Source organism: Cygnus atratus, chromosome 1, assembly GCF_013377495.2.
Source record: "Cygnus atratus isolate AKBS03 ecotype Queensland, Australia chromosome 1, CAtr_DNAZoo_HiC_assembly, whole genome shotgun sequence".
Lineage (NCBI taxonomy): Eukaryota > Metazoa > Chordata > Aves > Anseriformes > Anatidae > Cygnus > Cygnus atratus.
Window position 1 is genome coordinate 114,139,424 of NC_066362.1, and position 19,218 is coordinate 114,158,641.

The 19,218-nt window shown below is 41.9% G+C and overlaps 1 protein-coding gene across 1 annotated transcript in view; it reads left to right on the forward strand.

Moving 5' to 3' along the window:
• Positions 1–8,992, forward strand: part of IGSF5 (immunoglobulin superfamily member 5) — a 30,075-nt gene extending 21,083 nt beyond the window's left edge. Inside the window, exon 9 of the mRNA XM_035545944.2 lies at positions 7,567–8,992. Coding sequence (XP_035401837.1) covers positions 7,567–7,635 — 69 coding nt within the window. The 3' untranslated portion in view covers positions 7,636–8,992. The remainder of the gene's footprint in view (positions 1–7,566) is intronic.
• Positions 8,993–19,218: the final 10,226 nt, after the last annotated feature.

Sequence of the window (19,218 nt, forward strand, 5' to 3'; positions counted from 1 at the left end):
TCTTCTGTTTATAATGATGCATGCCTTGTGTTTTAGTCTTGCATTTAGATTGATTTATTAGTGGGTGGGAGGAGGGGGAGAAACAGACACCCCAGATATTTGGAAGAAATGTCTAATAATGCTTTAGCCACCATCTGTTCTCCCCATATCCCTGTTACATCTTTCTCCCCACCTCCTAGGCTAAAGCTACAGAGTCACAGACTGCTCCTCCTCAGTCTGTCTGCTTTTTCATTTCCACTGCTGCTCATATTGTTCTTCTCCAGATGTCAGGGAGGCCTTTCTCCCAGCACAGTGGGTAGCCCTGACTAGGACAGACTTGCCATAGGAAAAGGCAGTTGTATTCTCATCATTTCAAGGATTGAAAAATCACCTTCTCTCTCACCAGTCCACTTGATACCACTAATTAAATCTTCCAGCCTCACCAGACAGAATAACTCTTGCTCAGCTTTTGAGATTTCACCTCTGCATACATTAATGTGGAGGTTTGCTTTGCTCCAGGTGTGTAATAATGCTGGACAGCTGTTACACATGTACTGCTGCAAAAGTAGATGTCTGCAATGTTTTTTTTTCCCCAGTCACCAGGCTGGACAAGGTGTGGACATGAGATGGAAGCACAGTTGAGTGTGGAGCTTGATGTTCCTTTATAAACAAAATCCAGTGCAGATGCAGTCGATAAATGTGCTTTTTCTCTGGATAATTTAAAGATCACATTTTCCAATTGCACTTCCACACTGCAGAAGTTTCTTCAGTCAGGAACTTTGCACCCATCTAAGAGACCTTTGGTATCTCAGCAGAAAATGGTGGAAGGGGAAGCAAGGAGCTAACACCCAGTCCACTCTCATGTGTTTTCCCCTTTCCACAAGGCTAAAAGCATAAAGAAGCAGGGTTCAGTTTTTATTCCTCTACTTCTTTCATCCTCATCTGCCCCTATTCTGAAGTGTGGTGCTAGGCTCTCAGCTTCTTGCACAACAGCAACATGGATCTTAATTTATGCCATACATTTGTAAAATAGATTTAATATCTTCATGATGCTTTTTTTTTTTTTTTGCCAATATTCTCTTGGGAAAGTAGCAGTGATGTGGTATGAAGTTCACCATTCAACACAACGATACCTCGTTTATTTTTGAAGATATGTTTCAACATGTGCAATGCAGAAATCTGTCTTGAGATGACATTGCATATAAATCATAGCAGAGTATGTCTAGTTCTTGCAGCACACAATGAAATTTAGGAAGTACTCAATCCATGATTAAAGCAATGATCACAATAATAACAGTAAAAATAATAGGAATGATAATGATGTATCTGTAGCTGGTAGTTATTATGTTTGACATTAATTACTTGTTAAACAAAATATTATTAATGTGAAGCTGAAAAGCATGCACCACACAGCTGAGGGTTGAAACATGAAACTGAAACACAAAGGTGCAGCCCTCTATGTCAGATGCTAGGTGGGATGGCCTAGGAGGTCCTTTGCGGCCCAGTGTCTGGGGAAACTTTGAAACCCATCAGAGGGACACAGCATAGAGTTGAACCATTTCTGTTAAACCGCTTGTCCCTGGGCAATGTTTGGTACTAGTCTGCTAAGGTGGCTTCTAGTTGCTTTGGTAACTGCATGCAGGTTTTTGAAAGATATCGAGAGAGAATTTGCAGGTGAAAATTATTTATATATTTTCTAATATGTTGAAGGAATATTTAGCAATCTAAAAATGGCTTGTGAACACAAACTATTTCTCAGTGTGAAAGGGCTTCTCAGCATTTTGTGATGGCACCATCTTGTACATACAGGAGCTGATAAAGGAAATGCAAATACTGTCTGATGAATGTTTACCTAAAATTGTGGATTTACAGTCCATGATTTAGGTTTACGGGATTATATAGAAACATAGTGAAACATTTCCCAGGCAAAATACAGTGTTTTTGTCTTTTACATTCATAACCTTCCCTGATAAATGCAAAAGCTCTCTTTTCTGACAAAGAGGTGAGTTACTGGATGCATTTTAATAAAGTTCAATCACCACTGTAGCCAATATATTGCATAATAAACGTTGTGGTGCTCCTTCATTATAACACATTTCCTGTCTAGCAGCAGAAATCAGGTGGCAAGCCATTTAACTGTTTGCTGATAAGTTGTGTTTCTTGGTTCCCTTTCCCTATATGGATACTGGAAATATTCCCAAAGGATTTGGGGGGAATTATTTTTTTGGATTTTTTAATGAGAAATGGAGGGAGAACCAGGGAGAACCAAGACAAAGAGGGATTGCTCAGACAATTTTCTGCAGTCAAGGAGGTTTTATAGGGGTGGACTCCAGCAAGTTACCATTCTCTCTCCTGGGTAATCAGAAAAAATGAGCAAACATCTGTGTGGTGCTTCCATGGGGGTCAATAAGAAGTGAAGAACCCAGGTTCTCCCTCAGGAGCAGTGTGGGGAGGGAACAAGGAGCCCAACTACTGATGGAAAGAGTCATGGAGACCGAAGACCTAAATCTTTGTCTCTCCCTCTCCGGAAGGTGAAGTTAAGATTTCTGTATCTGGCTTCCTTGAAACCTTAGGGGATCAGGATTCACCACAGCAACAAGGCCAGAAAATAGGGCCAAATGGGCAAAATATGAATGGAATTCAGAATTAAAATTAGAAGAAACTCATGGATGCGGGGACAAGATGGAAAGCAGGGCAATCATGGTGAATGAAGATTTTTCAACTTAGTATTTCGAATGGGCAAGGGCAAACATACCTGCTACACAGTACGTTTCCCCCACCACCAGGAGAAAACTAGATGGAAAGTTTCAGCTTGTATAAGCTCCACCAGCACAGACTGGAGGCATTAGAAATCTCCCTGGGTCTCTGAGGGTATCAGCTTTAAATTTGATACCTTCTGTTCCATATGTAAAAGGATCCAGTTTTAAATGATTTGAGAGATTAATGGGGACTCAGTATCAAAGATTTTGCTCCCTCAGAAGTCCTTGCCCATTGACCCAACCTGGTACAAAGCCTGAAACACCTGCTGGGTCTCACAGTAAAAGGTGACAACAGAAATTCATGTAGGTGTAGGCCAATCAAACTCATTGAGTCAGAAACTAAAGCAAAATGTTCACAGAAGATAAATGTTGTCCAGTAATTGCACTGATAAATTCACAACATGAACAAAAGATCTGGCAAGTCATCTCAGGGAAAAGTAATGCGTAAGTGAAGGAGAAGGGGGAAAAAAAAAGAAAAGAAAAGAAAAAAAAAATGTGCTAGACATTAAAAAAATGAGGAATATCAAACTAAATTATTGAGCTGAGGAAAAAATTACCAGCCACTAGAAAAGGAGGCCAGGAGCATCAGTCAGGGGTGCTGGAAGGTCCTCTTTTTGATTACATTAGCCAAGAAAAGGTCAAATGGAGAGTAGAGTTACCGGCTGCTGCTTAATTGCATATTTTGTTACTGTCAGCAATGGCAGGAGAGCAATCCTTGCTCCCAGTACCAGGGCTGAGCTGCAGGCCAAGTGCCCAGGGGGCTGTTTCATACTCCCTGACCCACTACAGAGAGCTCCGTCCAAAACCCAAGTGCAGTGTGGGGGATCCTTCAGCCCGGTTCCGTCAGATTTTGGGGTAGCCCCATGACCAGCTTAGCCTGAGCAAGGGCCATAGGGCCACCTCAGAGGAGTGGCGATGTTGCAAGTCCCACTGCTAGAAAAGGAGCTCTAGGGACTCAGGATCTTGCAGGACTGGACAGTCTCCTACACAAGAATCATAATTAGTCCATTTAATATGCCATAAATGTCTATGATAAATCAGACCATTTTGTTAAAGGGAGTGCTCGTTTACAGTGGGACAGACTCACCCCTGCTGTAATTCAGCTGACTTCAGCAGAGCTACCCAAGGCTTGGATTGACCACCACAGCCACACTCTTCAGTCCAGACTGAGTCACTGTTAATGGGGACGGATCTATTTTTCCCCTTAACTACTCCAAATGACACTCTATAAACTGCAAATATTATGTGGTTGTGGTTGTGGTTTTATACCGAGGAGGTAATGAGTGATGGATTGTAGCTACATTTATTGCATTGTATATAACTGCTCTGACTCCGTGGATTGTTTGAGAAGAAAAATTAAGCCATCAAAATCAAATTAAAAGACCAATAAAACAGAAATATAAACCACTGACAGCAAATAATTTTACCCTTACTGGTGAAATGTACTATAGAGTATGTCATGTTATGACATTCATTGGTCAGCATACCTTGATTAAGAGAGTAATAAATATTGATGATGCAGATGTGGAAAGGCAGGTGCAGCTTGAAGACTGAAGTATAATTTTTCTCAAGTGTCTGTGGCAGAAGGGGAGGGGTGAAGCTCCATGGGTGGGAACAAACGACAAAGAAGAAAGAAGGAATTGCCAGTTTGTGTGTCTGTTGATGGACAGGGAAATGTGCTGAGTGTACTAAGAGCTGACAGGATGGAACTGGTTTGCTATTTGAAGCAATGGTGTGTCTAAAATATTTTGAGGATATCCAGAGTTTTTGGGTGGGTGTTTTCCTGTAAATGAAGTGAATTTAGAAAGAGAATTAAAAACTGAGGGAAGGGGGAAAAATAACCTTCAGAAAGCTGTGCCTCCATGATTTTTTGTTCTAGCAGTTAGCAGAATGTGTGATGCATGCAGACACATTTGGAAGTACTCCTACCACATTAATTTCAGCAATTTGTTCTAATGCAGTTAGACTTGGATTTTTTTGGCTGGCTAATAGCAGGCAAAGCCTTCAGCTTGTCACATATTTCCACAGCGGCAGTGTCTGAGGAGCTGCCATCTGTCAAATCAATTTAGAGATCAGAGCCCTGTTTCATAATGCCAGATGTGTGTTCATCATTCATATCACTGATGTCATATGGGTTGCACAAATGACTACAACATGCTTGCAGTAGCAGAAGTCCTTTCTTCATTGACTGAGGAACTGTATCCAAGACATCACCAAAGGATTCAACCCTGCAATCAGCTGATACACACACTCATTTTGCACTCTGATTCACCCATGTATTGCTGGAAGAGCTGAAAGAGATGGAAAGATCTGGGCATCTATTTCCCCAACCAAACCACCAAACTATGCAACACTTTTCCCAGTGTAATAGTTCCTTTATACTAATCCCTATAAAAAGGCATCCAGGGCAGAATGACAGTCAACAGGCAGGTTTTGAAATGAATCAGAAAATGAAGTTTAGGTCAGTGAACCAGCAGCCCCAATTTCAGCAGAGTTATACATAGCTAACTGTAACCTCAGTGAGGCTATGCTACTTCAGAGAAAGCTCCACAGAAAATGGGACAGTAGCCATCGTGAATTGATTGAAATTCATGAAATTCTTCATTAATTGATATCACAGCACAGTGAGAATAAAATGTAAGTAACACAGAGCATTTGCTCTAAAGCAGGTAACAATGGAAGACGGAGCAGGGCAGAGAGGAACTTGGTCCATTGTGGGCACAGTCCCCACCCCAGCAGCAAATTTGCTGCTCAGTTCCTTCTTTGGTGGAGAGGAGAAATGGCACGACAAGGTAGGGACTGGAAGGCTCAGCTTTGCAGATGAGATTTTTAAGGCAAAAGAGGAATACAGGGGTTACATTTTCCCAAGTGCCACAGATAGGGAAGAATAGTGCAGTTTAGACCCAGCTGGTGCAAGTCCTCAGGCTGCCTCCTATTCATAAGCACACACAAAACAGGATCTTCTGTAGTATGGCCTCCTAGTGGCCATAAACACTGCCTTTCATCAGCATTATCTGATTGCCTTCCTGGTTAGTGTCTTTTTCTTCCTTCTGTAAATCTGGGTGCAAGAATATTTTTGTGCAACAAGTTCTTGGAAGTGTTCCCACCCCCATATTTTGTGAAATATAGGATTCAAATAATTACCTATGCCAGGAATTTTCAGAGACAGCGTTCAGTGAGACGTTCTTGGACTCCCTCTGCAATTTTCCAGTTATTCTGTATGCGAACTAGTTCAGTATACTTTATACTCAAAGGACAATGTAGAGTATCTGGGAATGCTTGCTTTCCACAAATATAGCACTTGCCTTCAGCTTTTTCCAGCTGTTCTTTTTTTGTTGTTCTACTCTACTTGTTAATTTTTCTGAAGCAGCGGTGGCAGAGAGCATCTCGAAACCTCTGCCCTAGTGAGAATGCCAGCCTTAACAGACCTGGAACTGAAGGACCAGGAAATTCCAAATAACTGTTCTGCAATAAACGGAGCAAATCACATCATATATTAATCTCCCGGGTAACACAGACCAGAGGAAACTTCTCACGTGCTCTGGAAATGAATGAGTGATGTCTCTGTTGAGCACCACTAAGGTCTTTGGGCTATCGCTGAACTATAAGAAATTAAGAGCAGCAGAGAGATCTTGGAAAAGGTCTTTTGAGCAGAGACAGGAAATCCTGTTACTTCCCAGAGCACCGCTCCTCTCTGCTGAAATAAACAGTAAAGGAGGGTAAATTTGGAAAACAGCAGCATGTTCTTGCAACAAAAAAAGAGGGGGGAGGGGAGCGAACAGGGTTGTGTTTAGAACAGAAGGCATCTGTCTTATGAAATGTTTCTAGGATAGTTATATTTATCCCATGGTTTTCCTTGAGGTGCTGGGACTCATTAAATACCAGAGAAATGTTGTCCACATTTGTTATCTAACATTTTCCTCTACGGCTTATTCAATAATGTAGAGGTACCAGATACATTATTCATGATGTTTCATACTGGAAGAATACCAAGGCAATACAGGCTGTACATGATTAATGATTGAGAAACAAACTATATGAAGTTTGGTCAATAGTTGGGAACCAGCGTAGGCTTGATAAAAATTTCAGCTGGGAAGAAAAGCGAAATTTCCATTAATGTCCAAGGGACTGAGACCAGGTGGGAAAATGTAAGGAACAGTAGCCAGCAGCAGAAGCATGTAAGTAATCGGGACTGGAAAACCACAGCATTGATTTCAAATGAGGACAGCGTTTTCAAAACTGCCGAGCTGATCTCACTGGGGTCAGCTTGAAAACACTGCTGTCGGTGGAAGCAGAATGATGCTAGTCATGGGAACTTTAAAAAAAGCCAGCCTTGGATAAACATGGAGATGTTGAGAATGTTCTTTCAGGTGCATGAAATATTGGCATGCTTATTGTTGCAATTTCCAGTGTATTAGGAAAGCATGTTGAGCTTTTGTTAGATGTTACGTTAGATGTTGAGCTTTTATTACAGCTTATGGGTTAGTTTCTTTAAGAAAACTGGAGGGGAAATGCCCAACACCATCTTCTGCTTGGAATAATAAAGACTGCAGAGCACACAAGTTCTTAGATAGCATAAGACCAATTAATGAATTCCCAAAACTGCCATCGGTTCGTTGCACGTGAGAGTTATATAAGTTTTTTTTTGGTTTTGTTCTGCCGTTCCTCCTTTTCTTTGTATTTAGATTTTGAGTGGGTTGCTGATGATAGATTTAATTTTGTCATAACGCTTTGGGGTGAGGGGTGGCAGGTAACCTCCTGAGGACCCTTGTGGGACTGCTTTTCTAGGATTTATTTTAGTTCTATAACTGCTTTTATTCTGTCCTAGGGGCAACCTCAAAGACATAATGACCATCCGGTCAGCCCAAAGAAAATTAGAAACGTGACACATGTTTAGAATGGACTTCTGGAAATTCCTCTGTCAGCTGCATTTTATACATTTGGACGGCTTCCTGTGACCAAGAAAGGTCACCACCAGTTCTCTCAAATTATAGATTATTTTTGTGTTTATTTATCATGTAATGAAATAAAATTGCAACCTCTGCAATGTAGCATATGATAGCTCAGCAAAATAATGGACACAAATGGCAGCCTTAAATTCAGAGACAATGAGTTTGATGGGACTCTACAACAACAAGAATCTGGTTTGGAATTCGAAGGAATCACCAAAACTCCTATCAGACAGAAATATCAGGTTATCCACAGCAAGTTCAAGGACTGGAACTGTTAGTGATTGATTAGCTCAGAAGAATACTGGTTAATAAACTATCTATTGCTTTTTTTAAAATTTACATACAGCTGATCATCTCAAGCTCATAGATCAACCGCATTTTTCAGTTCCTGTTCTGTAATAAAACCAAGGGAAGTTTTCATCAGGGCTGTTTCAAAATTTCTAACAAAAATATCTGTGGATCAGAAGTGATTTTTTTTTATAAATGAATACATTCTTTTGTTAAAGGTATTTGTCTTAAAAATGTTGTTCCAGTGTTAAATAAAAAGCAATTACCCATATGCCAAAAATCCTGTTTTGACTGAAAGGCAAAAATCTTGAGCTGAAAAATATGGATTTGAAAATCCTGATTTTTAAGAGTTGCTGCTTAATGCTTTATGTCTCTGTTCTACTTGTGGGCTGAGTTTGGCAGCCAAATGATGTGGGCCACAACAAAGGGTGGCTGTTCCCAATCTAAAAACTATGGTTTCATTAAAAAAATGCTTAAACGTATCTTTTTTTTTTTTTTTTTTTTTTACGCAAACACGAACTTCTTTCAGAAAAACAAGTTCTTTTCCAGTGTGCTCATCCTTCTACCCACTCAAGGCATTTTGAATTATTCAGCGTTTTGCATGCTAATCTTTTGTATGAACCAATGCAGGTGCTCTTTGAATGCTGAAAGAAGTTGCTGCATCTCAGTGATAATCTGTGTAATGAAAATAAGATATTTGCAACCTAATCTCAGGAAAAAAAAATGTTATTTTGCATGTTTAGCATTTAGGATCTCATTAAATTGTGACGGATTTTGCACTGCTAGTCACATTCTCATTCAGTCTGTCAGAACAAGCACTGGGACTAATTCATCATCTGCCATGTGCAATTGTATCAAAAGCTCTTTCAGATTCTGTCCATCTCCACTGTTTCTGTCTTGTTTGGTTAAGGAGGAGCTTTGAAATGTATTCCCTTTGAATATAATTGTACCAAAAACATGTTATGTAAATAACTATAGTGTTTTACAGAGAAAATATAAGTAATTTACACTGTGAAATATGTCTTTTTTTTTTTTTTTCTTTTCTGAAATAACCATGCATTGAGAGAAAGGTCTGTCATATTCTGGTATGAGTATTGGTATTGCTGACAACTCCTAGTTGCTCTTGCAGCTCAATGTAGCCTAAAAAAAACAACAAAAATCCACTTTATTACAGAAATACCCATTGCACAAGACAGATGGGTCAAGGGTAACACCAGCGTGTGACCTGGGGGTAAAAGCCATAGACCTTTGGCTTTCTGTGCACATGCATGTTTAGCAAGCCTCCTCTCATCAGAAGAGTAACTGTGCAGTACAGAAATGAAAACTGGATGGAAGCAGTTGTTTTCCTCCAGAAAGTGTTCATTCATTAGAATGCATTTTGAAAAGGAATCAAAATAGACTGTGTTGCTTATCTCAGAGTCCTTGTTTTCAAGCTTAGCTTTGATATTGTTTGGTGCCACATTAACGTAGCCAACCTTGAACTGAAGACAATTTTTTCTCCATTTAATCTGTATCCTTCCACATTAGTCAAAAAATGGTTGCGTTGAGGACAGCAGCAAGAGGACACAAGCTGTGAGCCAAAAGAGGGACTCCTGTGTCAATACCATGGTGCTGTCCATGCTGGCGAGTCCTCATGGAGACTTCCACGCTGGTACTTGAGGCTCCTTGGAGGACACCAGCAGTGCTTCCTGAATCATTTTTTTTGGCTGTGGTTGGGCCAAAGCACCTCCCAGCACTGCTGTTGAATGAACGAGACAATGTCAGGTCCCTCATCTGGGAATTGTGTGGGAGACCCTTCCCCACCAACAGCTCCGAGCTGTCGCAGTCAGATGTCCAGGGCCCTCCAGCTGTGCACCTTGCTCCAGAGTGCCACGTTTGCCCCAGGGACCACTTGCCAGCAGATGATTGCCAGTGGATAACACATGGCATCTACAGGAACTACACCTCACTGACTGCACATCTCGATGACTATGGCAAGTGGGTGGGTTTTTTTTTTTTTTTTTTTCACCTATAGGTACAACAACCATGGAAACATGCCTGATAAACAGAGTCTGGAGCAGTTTTCCTTCCTGCGAGCTACAAGAAAGCATCCCACACAGCTATGGTATACTCTTAACAGAATTAGCATAAGGTTAAAAATTCTTATAGTGTCCGTGAAATTTATAGTTGGAAGGTTCCAGCATTTGTATGCTTCCAGATTTGTTTTCCTCAGGCATGCTATACAGCCTGTATATCATCTCCAGTACTAGCTGTTAGTTATGTTTGCAAATAGAGCTCTACAAACAACAATACATAAAATACAGAGACAATTTTTAGCACTGGGGGAATATGAAATATGCAGGCACTTTCAGAAGACAGAGTAGGCTAAAAATATTGAATTTCAGGCACTTTATGGAGACACCAATCTTTTGAACACATGCATCTTGATTTATAATTATGACTTGGGGGACATTTTAGTAATCTAGAAGTACCTAGTTTTTTACTGCTCACAGACTGTGTGCACAGTTTGATCGTATACAACCCTTCCACGTTCCCTCACAAAATGTTCTGATTTGAATTCCACTTGTGTGTACGATGAAAAAACGCATCAGAGACATCCAGCATTTCGTTCTGCAGCAAGGTTTCCTAAAGTTGTCCCTCCGGTTTTATATTTCACAGAGAATTCAGGCTACCTGAAGAGAAAGCCACTTAAAAATAACACTGGCTCCATGTAAAAGGTTTCTTTTTACAATAAAAAAGCACCTCATGTGGGGTGAGCACAATCAACAGATGCACTCTTAGGAAAGGGTATGCACAATATTGACCAAACACTTGGTTTCTTACTGGTCTGATTGAATAGAGCTACTATTTTTGATATTTGTTTGGCAGTATATATAATATGTGCTGTTGCAAACCTACAATAGACCACTCTCAGTCAAGTACCTGGGCATCCCAGGTGGGTACTCCTTGCTTACCAGCCAACCAGCCTGGCTATCTCCTTCCTCACAAGGATGGACATCATCAGGAAGGACACAGCTTCTTACAAGCTCTCCTGAAACCAGAGTATGGTCCCCTCAAAGTGTTGCAGATAACTCATCTTATTCCCCTGCCCATCCCAAGTGGTGCCCACCTCATAACTCTCCCTCCCCGAATTTCTCTAAATCCCACACCTGCATTCCCAGAAATACAATAAAATTAATCCAGTGGCCTCATGGTGCCTGTGTAAGTAAAACTAAGCAATCTGTATGCTCCAGAATGGTCTCTCATGGCCAACCTGTAACTGAAAGATTACCCTAGCTGCCAATAGGGGAACACTTCCCACAAAACATCTTTGGTATTTTAGTGCTCTTTTTCAGATCAGTCTCCAAAAGTCTGTGCTACAGAAGAGGCTGAGCAGAGAAATTCATAGAGCCCCTTGACACGAAGGCGCACGCTCTCAGTAGATGTGACTGTCATGATTATACTCTCCTCCTACTCACCACGATCCGCTCTTGTTCCCCAGGCTGTGAACTAGCTGTCTCTTCCCCCCCTAGGTGATAAGTAGCTTTCTTTAACTTTCTAAACTTTCTGTCTCTCACTTTCCTCCCTCTTTACCATCCCCCCTTTTTTTTTTCCTCCACAGCTACCGAATACCTTTTCTTTAAACAAAGGGCTAATTGATACATATCTAATTAACATCTGAGCATTTGTTCTCAGCTTGTATTTAGCTTTGCAAATTGCTGCTTCTATTTCAGACATAAGGAAGGGCTTGCATGTCAGAAAGCTTGTCTAGTATTTCCAGCGATGCCAGCTGATCCAATAAAACACACAACCTCTACCTGCACGCTCTGTCCTGCCTATGCACGGATGCTGATGCCCGTGTATTTCAATCATTGCACCCACTACGATGTCAGGAGGACACTATGCAAATTTAAACTGACCTTCCTAAATTGCTGTTGGGAAAAAGTGGAGAGGTAACTGAGGGGATTTCCACTGTGACAGTAAAAGGCAGCCGGTCAATGATTTCTTAAATTCACCAAGGTGATGGAAAAGGCAGAGAGCATAAAAAAAACTTGAGCTGGTTTCCCACATACTCAGCCCCTCCAATCCCAAGATATTTAGATTAACCAATGTAACCAATTAGATTAACCAGATGTAACCAATTAGAGAAAGAAGATGGTAAAATTAACCCAACATGGAAGCGAAAGCTTGTCAATAAAGAGGAAATAAAACAACATGTTATTGGTGGAGTGATGACAAGGAGGTGCAGGTTGCTAACAACTCCTTTACATGATCCTAGAAATCGCTGATGGTTTATACTAGACTAGCACAGCTATTTATTTAAACAAGCATGGATATTTGCTGGCTCAGAGGCTATACAATAGGTTATTCCTTCTCAGTTCAGAGTGAATTTCAGTGTTCTCTCTCATATCAGAACTCATGTCACACAGATGCTATTTATGCTGCTTATTTGCTACCGTGGTATGATCACTCCCTTAAATGAGGGCTTACACTAAGTGCTTTTTCTCAAATAACGTTCCAGCAAAACACTCTGTTTGTTTTTGTTTTGGGGAAAGAATGCCAAAATCCAGGGAAAACGATATTGAGATATTTTGACTCGAGAAGCCAGCCAGAGCCATCTTTGCTCTGCCCCCATCTCATTAGCTTCTCGGCACAAAAAGCCCAGGGGCTGCTCTGACCTTGGATCGGCTCAGCTGTGCTATCGATCCCCTTCATCCCAGTGATGTCCCAGCTGGATACGGCTGCTGCAGTCTCAGCTCCACTGGCTTGGGCCACGTGCTCCCACTCCCTGGGTCCCTCTGCTGCACACACCAGTGTTGCTACCACTCATTTTAGGCCTAGTGTGCAAGGGCAAAGGGAGACTTGGGAGTCACACCTCCTGCCCCGCGGCTGGCAGGCTCTCAGAGATAGTGTCAGGCTGCATTTTTCTTTCCCAGGTCAGCAGGGATTCCCAAGGGGCGTTGAGCTGCCAGGTGTTGGGACTGCTTCATATCGCTCTTCAGAGACACGGGGCATCATTTAGATGTTTCCCGACTGTCCTTCCAAACAACAGGCAATGGATTTCCCTTGATGAGGCAACACATCTACTTGGTTTTACCACAAAGCTATACAATTTGATAAAAGAGCCCCATGCCCCATGGGTTTCAGCACTTCTCTTGCATGTTGTAGTGTTGATGCTGAAGCCAGTAACCACCATGAAGATGGCTAGTAGACAGCAAGAGTGGCGGGGCAGCAGCTCCTGCTGGAAAATTAGCCTGATGGATTCTCCAAGCTGGGCAGCCGCCTGCTTCATCACACAGCACGGGAGCACAAATAGTCTGCCACGTGCTCATGGAGGGAAGGATGAGACAAGCCATATGTCTTTATTAATCTGTGCTCTCTGAGCAACCTGTGTGTATCAGTGCAGCCCCTCACTCTTGTCACGCCGTGGTGCTGCCCTTAAACAGATGTCTGATGAAAATTGCTCATGTCCAGAAATCTCTCCTGTGCAATGCTCCCCTGCTGAGCAGCTATGGCTGTCACCTCTGAGAGACCCACATGTGAACTGTGCCACTGCAAATGTTTCATTTCCCTCAAGAAAGGTTTTCTCTTTCCTCTTGTTTGCAGATGTTTCTTCTTTCCCCCTCTGCCCTCAGTTTGCTGCCACCTCTCCTGGCGCCATGTGTTTAACCAGGAGCCCTGGGTCTGCTCAGCTGGTTGCGAAGCGCTGCAGGAGCCACATGGCATGGTGGAAATACCAAGGAAGGACATCTATATTTCTTTACCCTCAGTGGCCAGACTGCTGACAAGTTTTGCCCTGCATTGCAGATGCTCCTCAATTATTGCAATGAACCCCGTCACCAATAATTAATGAAGACTTTCTAATGCATGTTGGGAAGATCATCCAACAAACTCGGGGAGGTTTCCTTTCATCTCTTGCTACGCTCAGCAGCTTCACAGCTAATAAGTTACAAAGCCTTAGCTTCCTTACTTTCAACAGCTAATTCCTTTTAACAGAGCAGAGGTAGACACAATTAAAGCCAGACGATTATGAAGCCGGTGATGTTGCCCTGAAATGGAAGCTGTAAGAAGAGCCACAAGCTACGGTTACTGACAGCGCATGACTAAAGTCACTCTGCTCCCAGTTGTTAATTTTGCTGTTGGCTAAGATCTGCTTAGCAGACACCTATGTCCTTTGTGCCCTTTGTAGCTGCTTAATGGCCAAAGCTGACAGTGGGCAAGGGAGTGACAGCGCACGCTGCCTCGTATTTTCTGTATGTTTAGTCTTCCAGGGGAGCACTGCTCCCAGACATGCTCACGGGTCATTGACCATCTTAACTCGAAACACCAACTCAATAGCCTATAATTGCAACTATTTGCATGCAAGTGCTAGACTGTAGCTACGCTATTTTTTTCCTACTGTAGCTGCACAGTGCAGAGTATTCAGCTCGCACTGCCTAAGCTGATGTTATGCTGGAGACCGCATAGGTAAGAGTTCATTGAACTCGCTTTGCTCCTGTTGCCGTGTTTTCTGCCTCACAAAATGTTGTCAAATGAATAAAATTGCTAGCACAGGGTTGCCGGCTTTTTTCCTGTGAAGGAGGAAGAGGACTTTATGAAGGCGTAGTGATCTTACAAAAAGGTCAATTGGCATAATCAACAATTTAAGGTTACATCTATTATCATGCTTTCAATTTCATTACCCCAATTAATGATTCCTCCCTCTGGGTTAGAACTGGCATTTCAGTGCACAGAGCACAGCGAATCTCATCAGTCAGGTACATTTTTGAATGTACTTTATGGCCAAGATAATTTATAATATGAAAACTCAAAAGGACATAATGGTTACTTTGTTCTCTAGGCATCAGTCATGCACTTCTGTGAATTAGAAATGCATAAACTGGAACAAGGGGAATAAACATCTAATATGGAAATGGGCTCGACTTGGGATGTTTACGTACTTGCCCATCTTCTTACATTATATTAACTGAAACAAATAAGAAACATTGTGCCCGAGCTTTTAGTGACAGTCCAAAATAGTTCCCCCTCCTTTGCAGCACGGAGGGAGGAAAGTGAGCAAGGAAGGGGAGGGAAAAGCACATTTCAGCAGCAGAAAGCAGAAAGAAGCTGACTGTCATGTCTTTGCTGTTGCAAATCAAACCTCGTTCATTTGAAACCATTTTGTTCAGACACTACACCGAAGATCCTCTGGAGTGACTGGGGCAAGATACCGGTGTATGCTGCTAACAACTCTCCCAAGAGTCAGTCATGCAGGACTTGCTTTCTAGCTTTATACTAATCATAATTGCTTTTTCCCATTGAACCCCATATATTCCTGATATGCTGTCCATAGGGCAGCGATAGCATTTTCTCACTGCTTTCTAATACAGAATTTAAATGTGGTCTAAGCAGATAAGTAGCTAACTGTTTATGGATGTAAAACAGAGAGCTCAATTAACCATCCTGCTTAACGAGGTACTAGTGGGTATCACCCAAGAGCTCGAGGATATGTATAAAGTATGCTTTCACCTGCCTCTTACTCCTTGTCCTGATCAGTGCCTCGCCACACTGAGCTCTCAAGAATGAACAACAACAACAAACCCCATTGGGAAGTGAGGCTTCAGGATTCATTAAAGACACTGAGTCAAACCACAGGCTAGGCAGGAGCAGCAGAGTTTTCTCACCGCACCCAGGACCAATATTTGGCAGCCTTTGCCCTCAGGGCCTGGGTTGGGAGGTTTCCTGCCTCCCATACAGCTTGGGCATGGGTCACAGCCCTAGAAGTGCTGTGGCTTCCAGGGACACACTGAGGGGCACTTCTATGAAACCCTTTGAAACAAGAAGCAAGGTAGGTTTCTGCTCACCAAAATGGCAACGCCCTCTGTAAAAGCAGTTAGCAAGTTTTTGGCCTTCCCTGGATAAGAGATATGTTATTTAATACCTTTCCTCAATATCAGGTGAGCTCTACAGTTGCATAATGTCATTAAAGTTTCAGCTTCTGAAGCTTCAAATACAAAGAGATGATAAACTAAATATTTAAGAGAACCTGGGTTTAGATTCCACTGACCTTCAGAAACTCCTAGTAATTTCTATAAACTGATCTACTAATTATTCATAAAAACAAAATGCCTGAAAAGAATGTAAATACAGGACTATTACTGAATTTTACAGCTGGGAAAAGAGTTAGTCTGCATGTTAGTACCCTGCCACTCTGCCAAGTCCACTGAAGAACCTAACCTGCTTCTAATTGTCTTAAAACAACTTATTATTATTATTATTTCCTGGTAATATAGGATGTAGGGGGCACTGGGCTTTTGTTTTCGTCAAATCATAGTGTCCCAGGGTTAATGCCAGACCCTTCTATACTTCATTGCACCACAGCCGCCCAGGGACGAATTACAGGAGAACACATTAAATATAAGGGTGCTTTTTTTCCTAGTGCTAAGTAACACGAGGCAGCTATTTTTAATTTCTGTGCAGCAGCAAGTGTTGAACAAGCTACATGTGACCTAGCTTGCATTTTTATGAGGGAGGATAAGAAACAAAGTTTGTAGAAACTGCACAGTGCCAGTTACCCAGACCATGAGGCTGGAATTGGTGGATCCCATGACTTGGCCTTCTTCTCACCCTCTCCCATTGCCATCTGTAGAAGTTTTTCATCTTTTAGGGGAAGGGTTTCGGTCTGGTTCCTAAGGGAACAGACACAATAGCTGAGAAAAAAGCTTGAGTGCTTTCTTTTCCCTCAGCCAACTAGAAAGTTAAAGGAGGGGGAGAGAGAGCAAAAGAGAGATGCTCTGCTGGGACACAAATCAAGGCGGTCACTGGTGTCCTGAAATTCCTGGAGGGAAACTTGTCCTCTCATGGTCTGCGGAGAGATACCCAAGGGCTCAGCCCTCCAAGCTTGCCATTGTTCTTTCTTCTGTGCTTTGGAAATGCCGCCGAGGAAAACTCTGTTCTGAATAAAACGGCACTGTGGTGAGTCAGGACAGAGAACCACGTCTCTTTTGTGTTCACGGATCTATTTTAGAGTTATGTTGACCTTTACAAGAACCTCTACTTAATAACACCTCAATTAGAGATACTGGGTCAGAGAGAGAGCGCTTTCTAGCAGATGTGGAAGGTAGACAAGGCCCTCCAAAAAGTCATCAGCCATTCAATTGAAATGTCACCACTAGCCCATAGGAAATGGCTGAACGAGGCATTATTATTGATAACAGGGACATTATACAAGAAAGATGAAGGAAACAGATCTAAGCATTTATTCTCTTTTAAAAGCGAGATGCTTTTGCTGAGAAGTCATTCATTCCCATTAGTTTGCTGTTAGTTCCTTTTATTTCCATCTCTATTTTAACATTTCTAAGGAAAACTAAACCAAACCCAAATAATTTCATTTAAAAAGAGTGTCAAATGAGCCACATCTGCTCCTCTGGTTACTCATACTGGTAGCTCATCAGAGCTACTCATCTGGTTAGGTCTTTAGATGCTGAACACGCATAGCTGTTTTCTTCTCTCAGATTTTGTCTTCTTTCCCTTCCCTCCCTCATACTCCTCTCAGCAAACTAACCATTGCCATAAGGAGAGATTTAACTCAGTGACACGGAACGGGCTATGTTAAAGTGCTTGTTTTTGTATCTCTGAGTATGCCCGTTGCCAAATGGATATTTCTAGAAGCCAGTGCAATTTATCTTGGTCTGTTGTCGCACTTCACGGCTCAGAAATCAAAAAGTGCTGATCCTATTTTTTCTTTGACCAGCTCCCTTTCTGAATGGTAACTAAATATTCTTACTTTGATAAGTGGAACGGATCCTATTTCGTGAATAAGCTGAAGGTAGGAAATAGGCCTAAGAGAGACCTCTTGGATAATCAAGTCCGTATTAGTTGTGAATCCCTGGAGGTGCTGAAGGCCAGGCTGGACGGGGCTTTGGGCAACCTGGTCTGGTGGGAGGTGTCCCTGCCCATGGCAGGGGCTGGAACCACTGGTCCTTAAAGTCCCTTCCAACCCAAACCATGTTATGAAATTATCTAGCTTCCTACCTCCAGCCAACCTCTTATACAATGGTAATTTTAACTAGCTCCATTTCTAAACCAGGTGCATAAGGGTAAAAAGGCACCAGAAGCTGAAGTTGAGAACTCTAAAACTTCAGATATCTATAAATATACCAGAAAAGATACTATGCAATGGAGACAAGTCTTTCTTCTTTTTATTGACCTTTTTTTTTTTTTTTGTGTGTGAGCCCTAACACAATAAGCTTTTCCCTATCCATCTAACTATTTGCTCTTGATTCATGCCCTAAGATGGAGCATCCTGCACAGCAGAGGCAGGCTCCTGCCCTCTGAGACCATGAAGAACCCCAATTTGTGTTTGTATGAGGTAAGAGCAGAGCTGGAATACATTTGCACTGGGATCTTCATTTTGGCAGCCACCAATTATGGATCACTTGACCTGGTGACTTTAAATTCCTTTTACTGGAATATGTTATGTATAATTACTATCAATACAGCACTAAAATGTTTCTAGGGCAAGTGGAAAGAAAGGCTTTGGATGTCTTGAATTATTTTATTTTATTTTATTTTAATTTAATTTAATTTTATTTTATTTTATTTTATCCTGTAAAATGTCTCACAAAACTTGGGAGTGCTGTGACACAAAGATCAGAGGTTGTTTTGAAGCTTTTGCTCTGTCTAAAGATGAAAAGCAAACAGCACAGAAACCTTTCTGAACTTCAGCACTACGCTGCGATAGAGAACAAGAACAAGGAATCCAGTGGATCCAGCAATCACTGTAGCAGTGCTGTGTGGTGCACAATGGAGAGGGTCGTACAGCACTAGCACCACCTTTCATTTTTTGGTCAAACCAGCTTTCTGTAGTGGGGGTGGGAGAGAAGACTCTGATCCCTGAGCACTGGTTACCTTTGCAATGTACCTCAGCTCTTCTGAAGCTGGGAGCCTTCTAGATCCATCCTCTGAGCAGAACAGGGATTTAGTGAGTACACAGAGGGGAAAAGGCTCCCTGAACCCTGGCTCCTGTGCAACAGCCCAGGACCAATGAGACCCTCCTAGATGTCTTATCTCACCTTGACATTTGCTGTGTAAATTCATATGTGTACATATATATGGAACGCCTAATGCTCTCAGCTTGTATTGCAACAAAATCCTTCATTTTTGTAAGACACTACTGAGAATTTTAGGGGGACCAATTCAATTTTTTTCTTTGCTTGTTTAATCTAAAGGGCACAGAAAACACCAAGAGTTTGCCCTTAACCTTAATTTCTCCAAAGTCA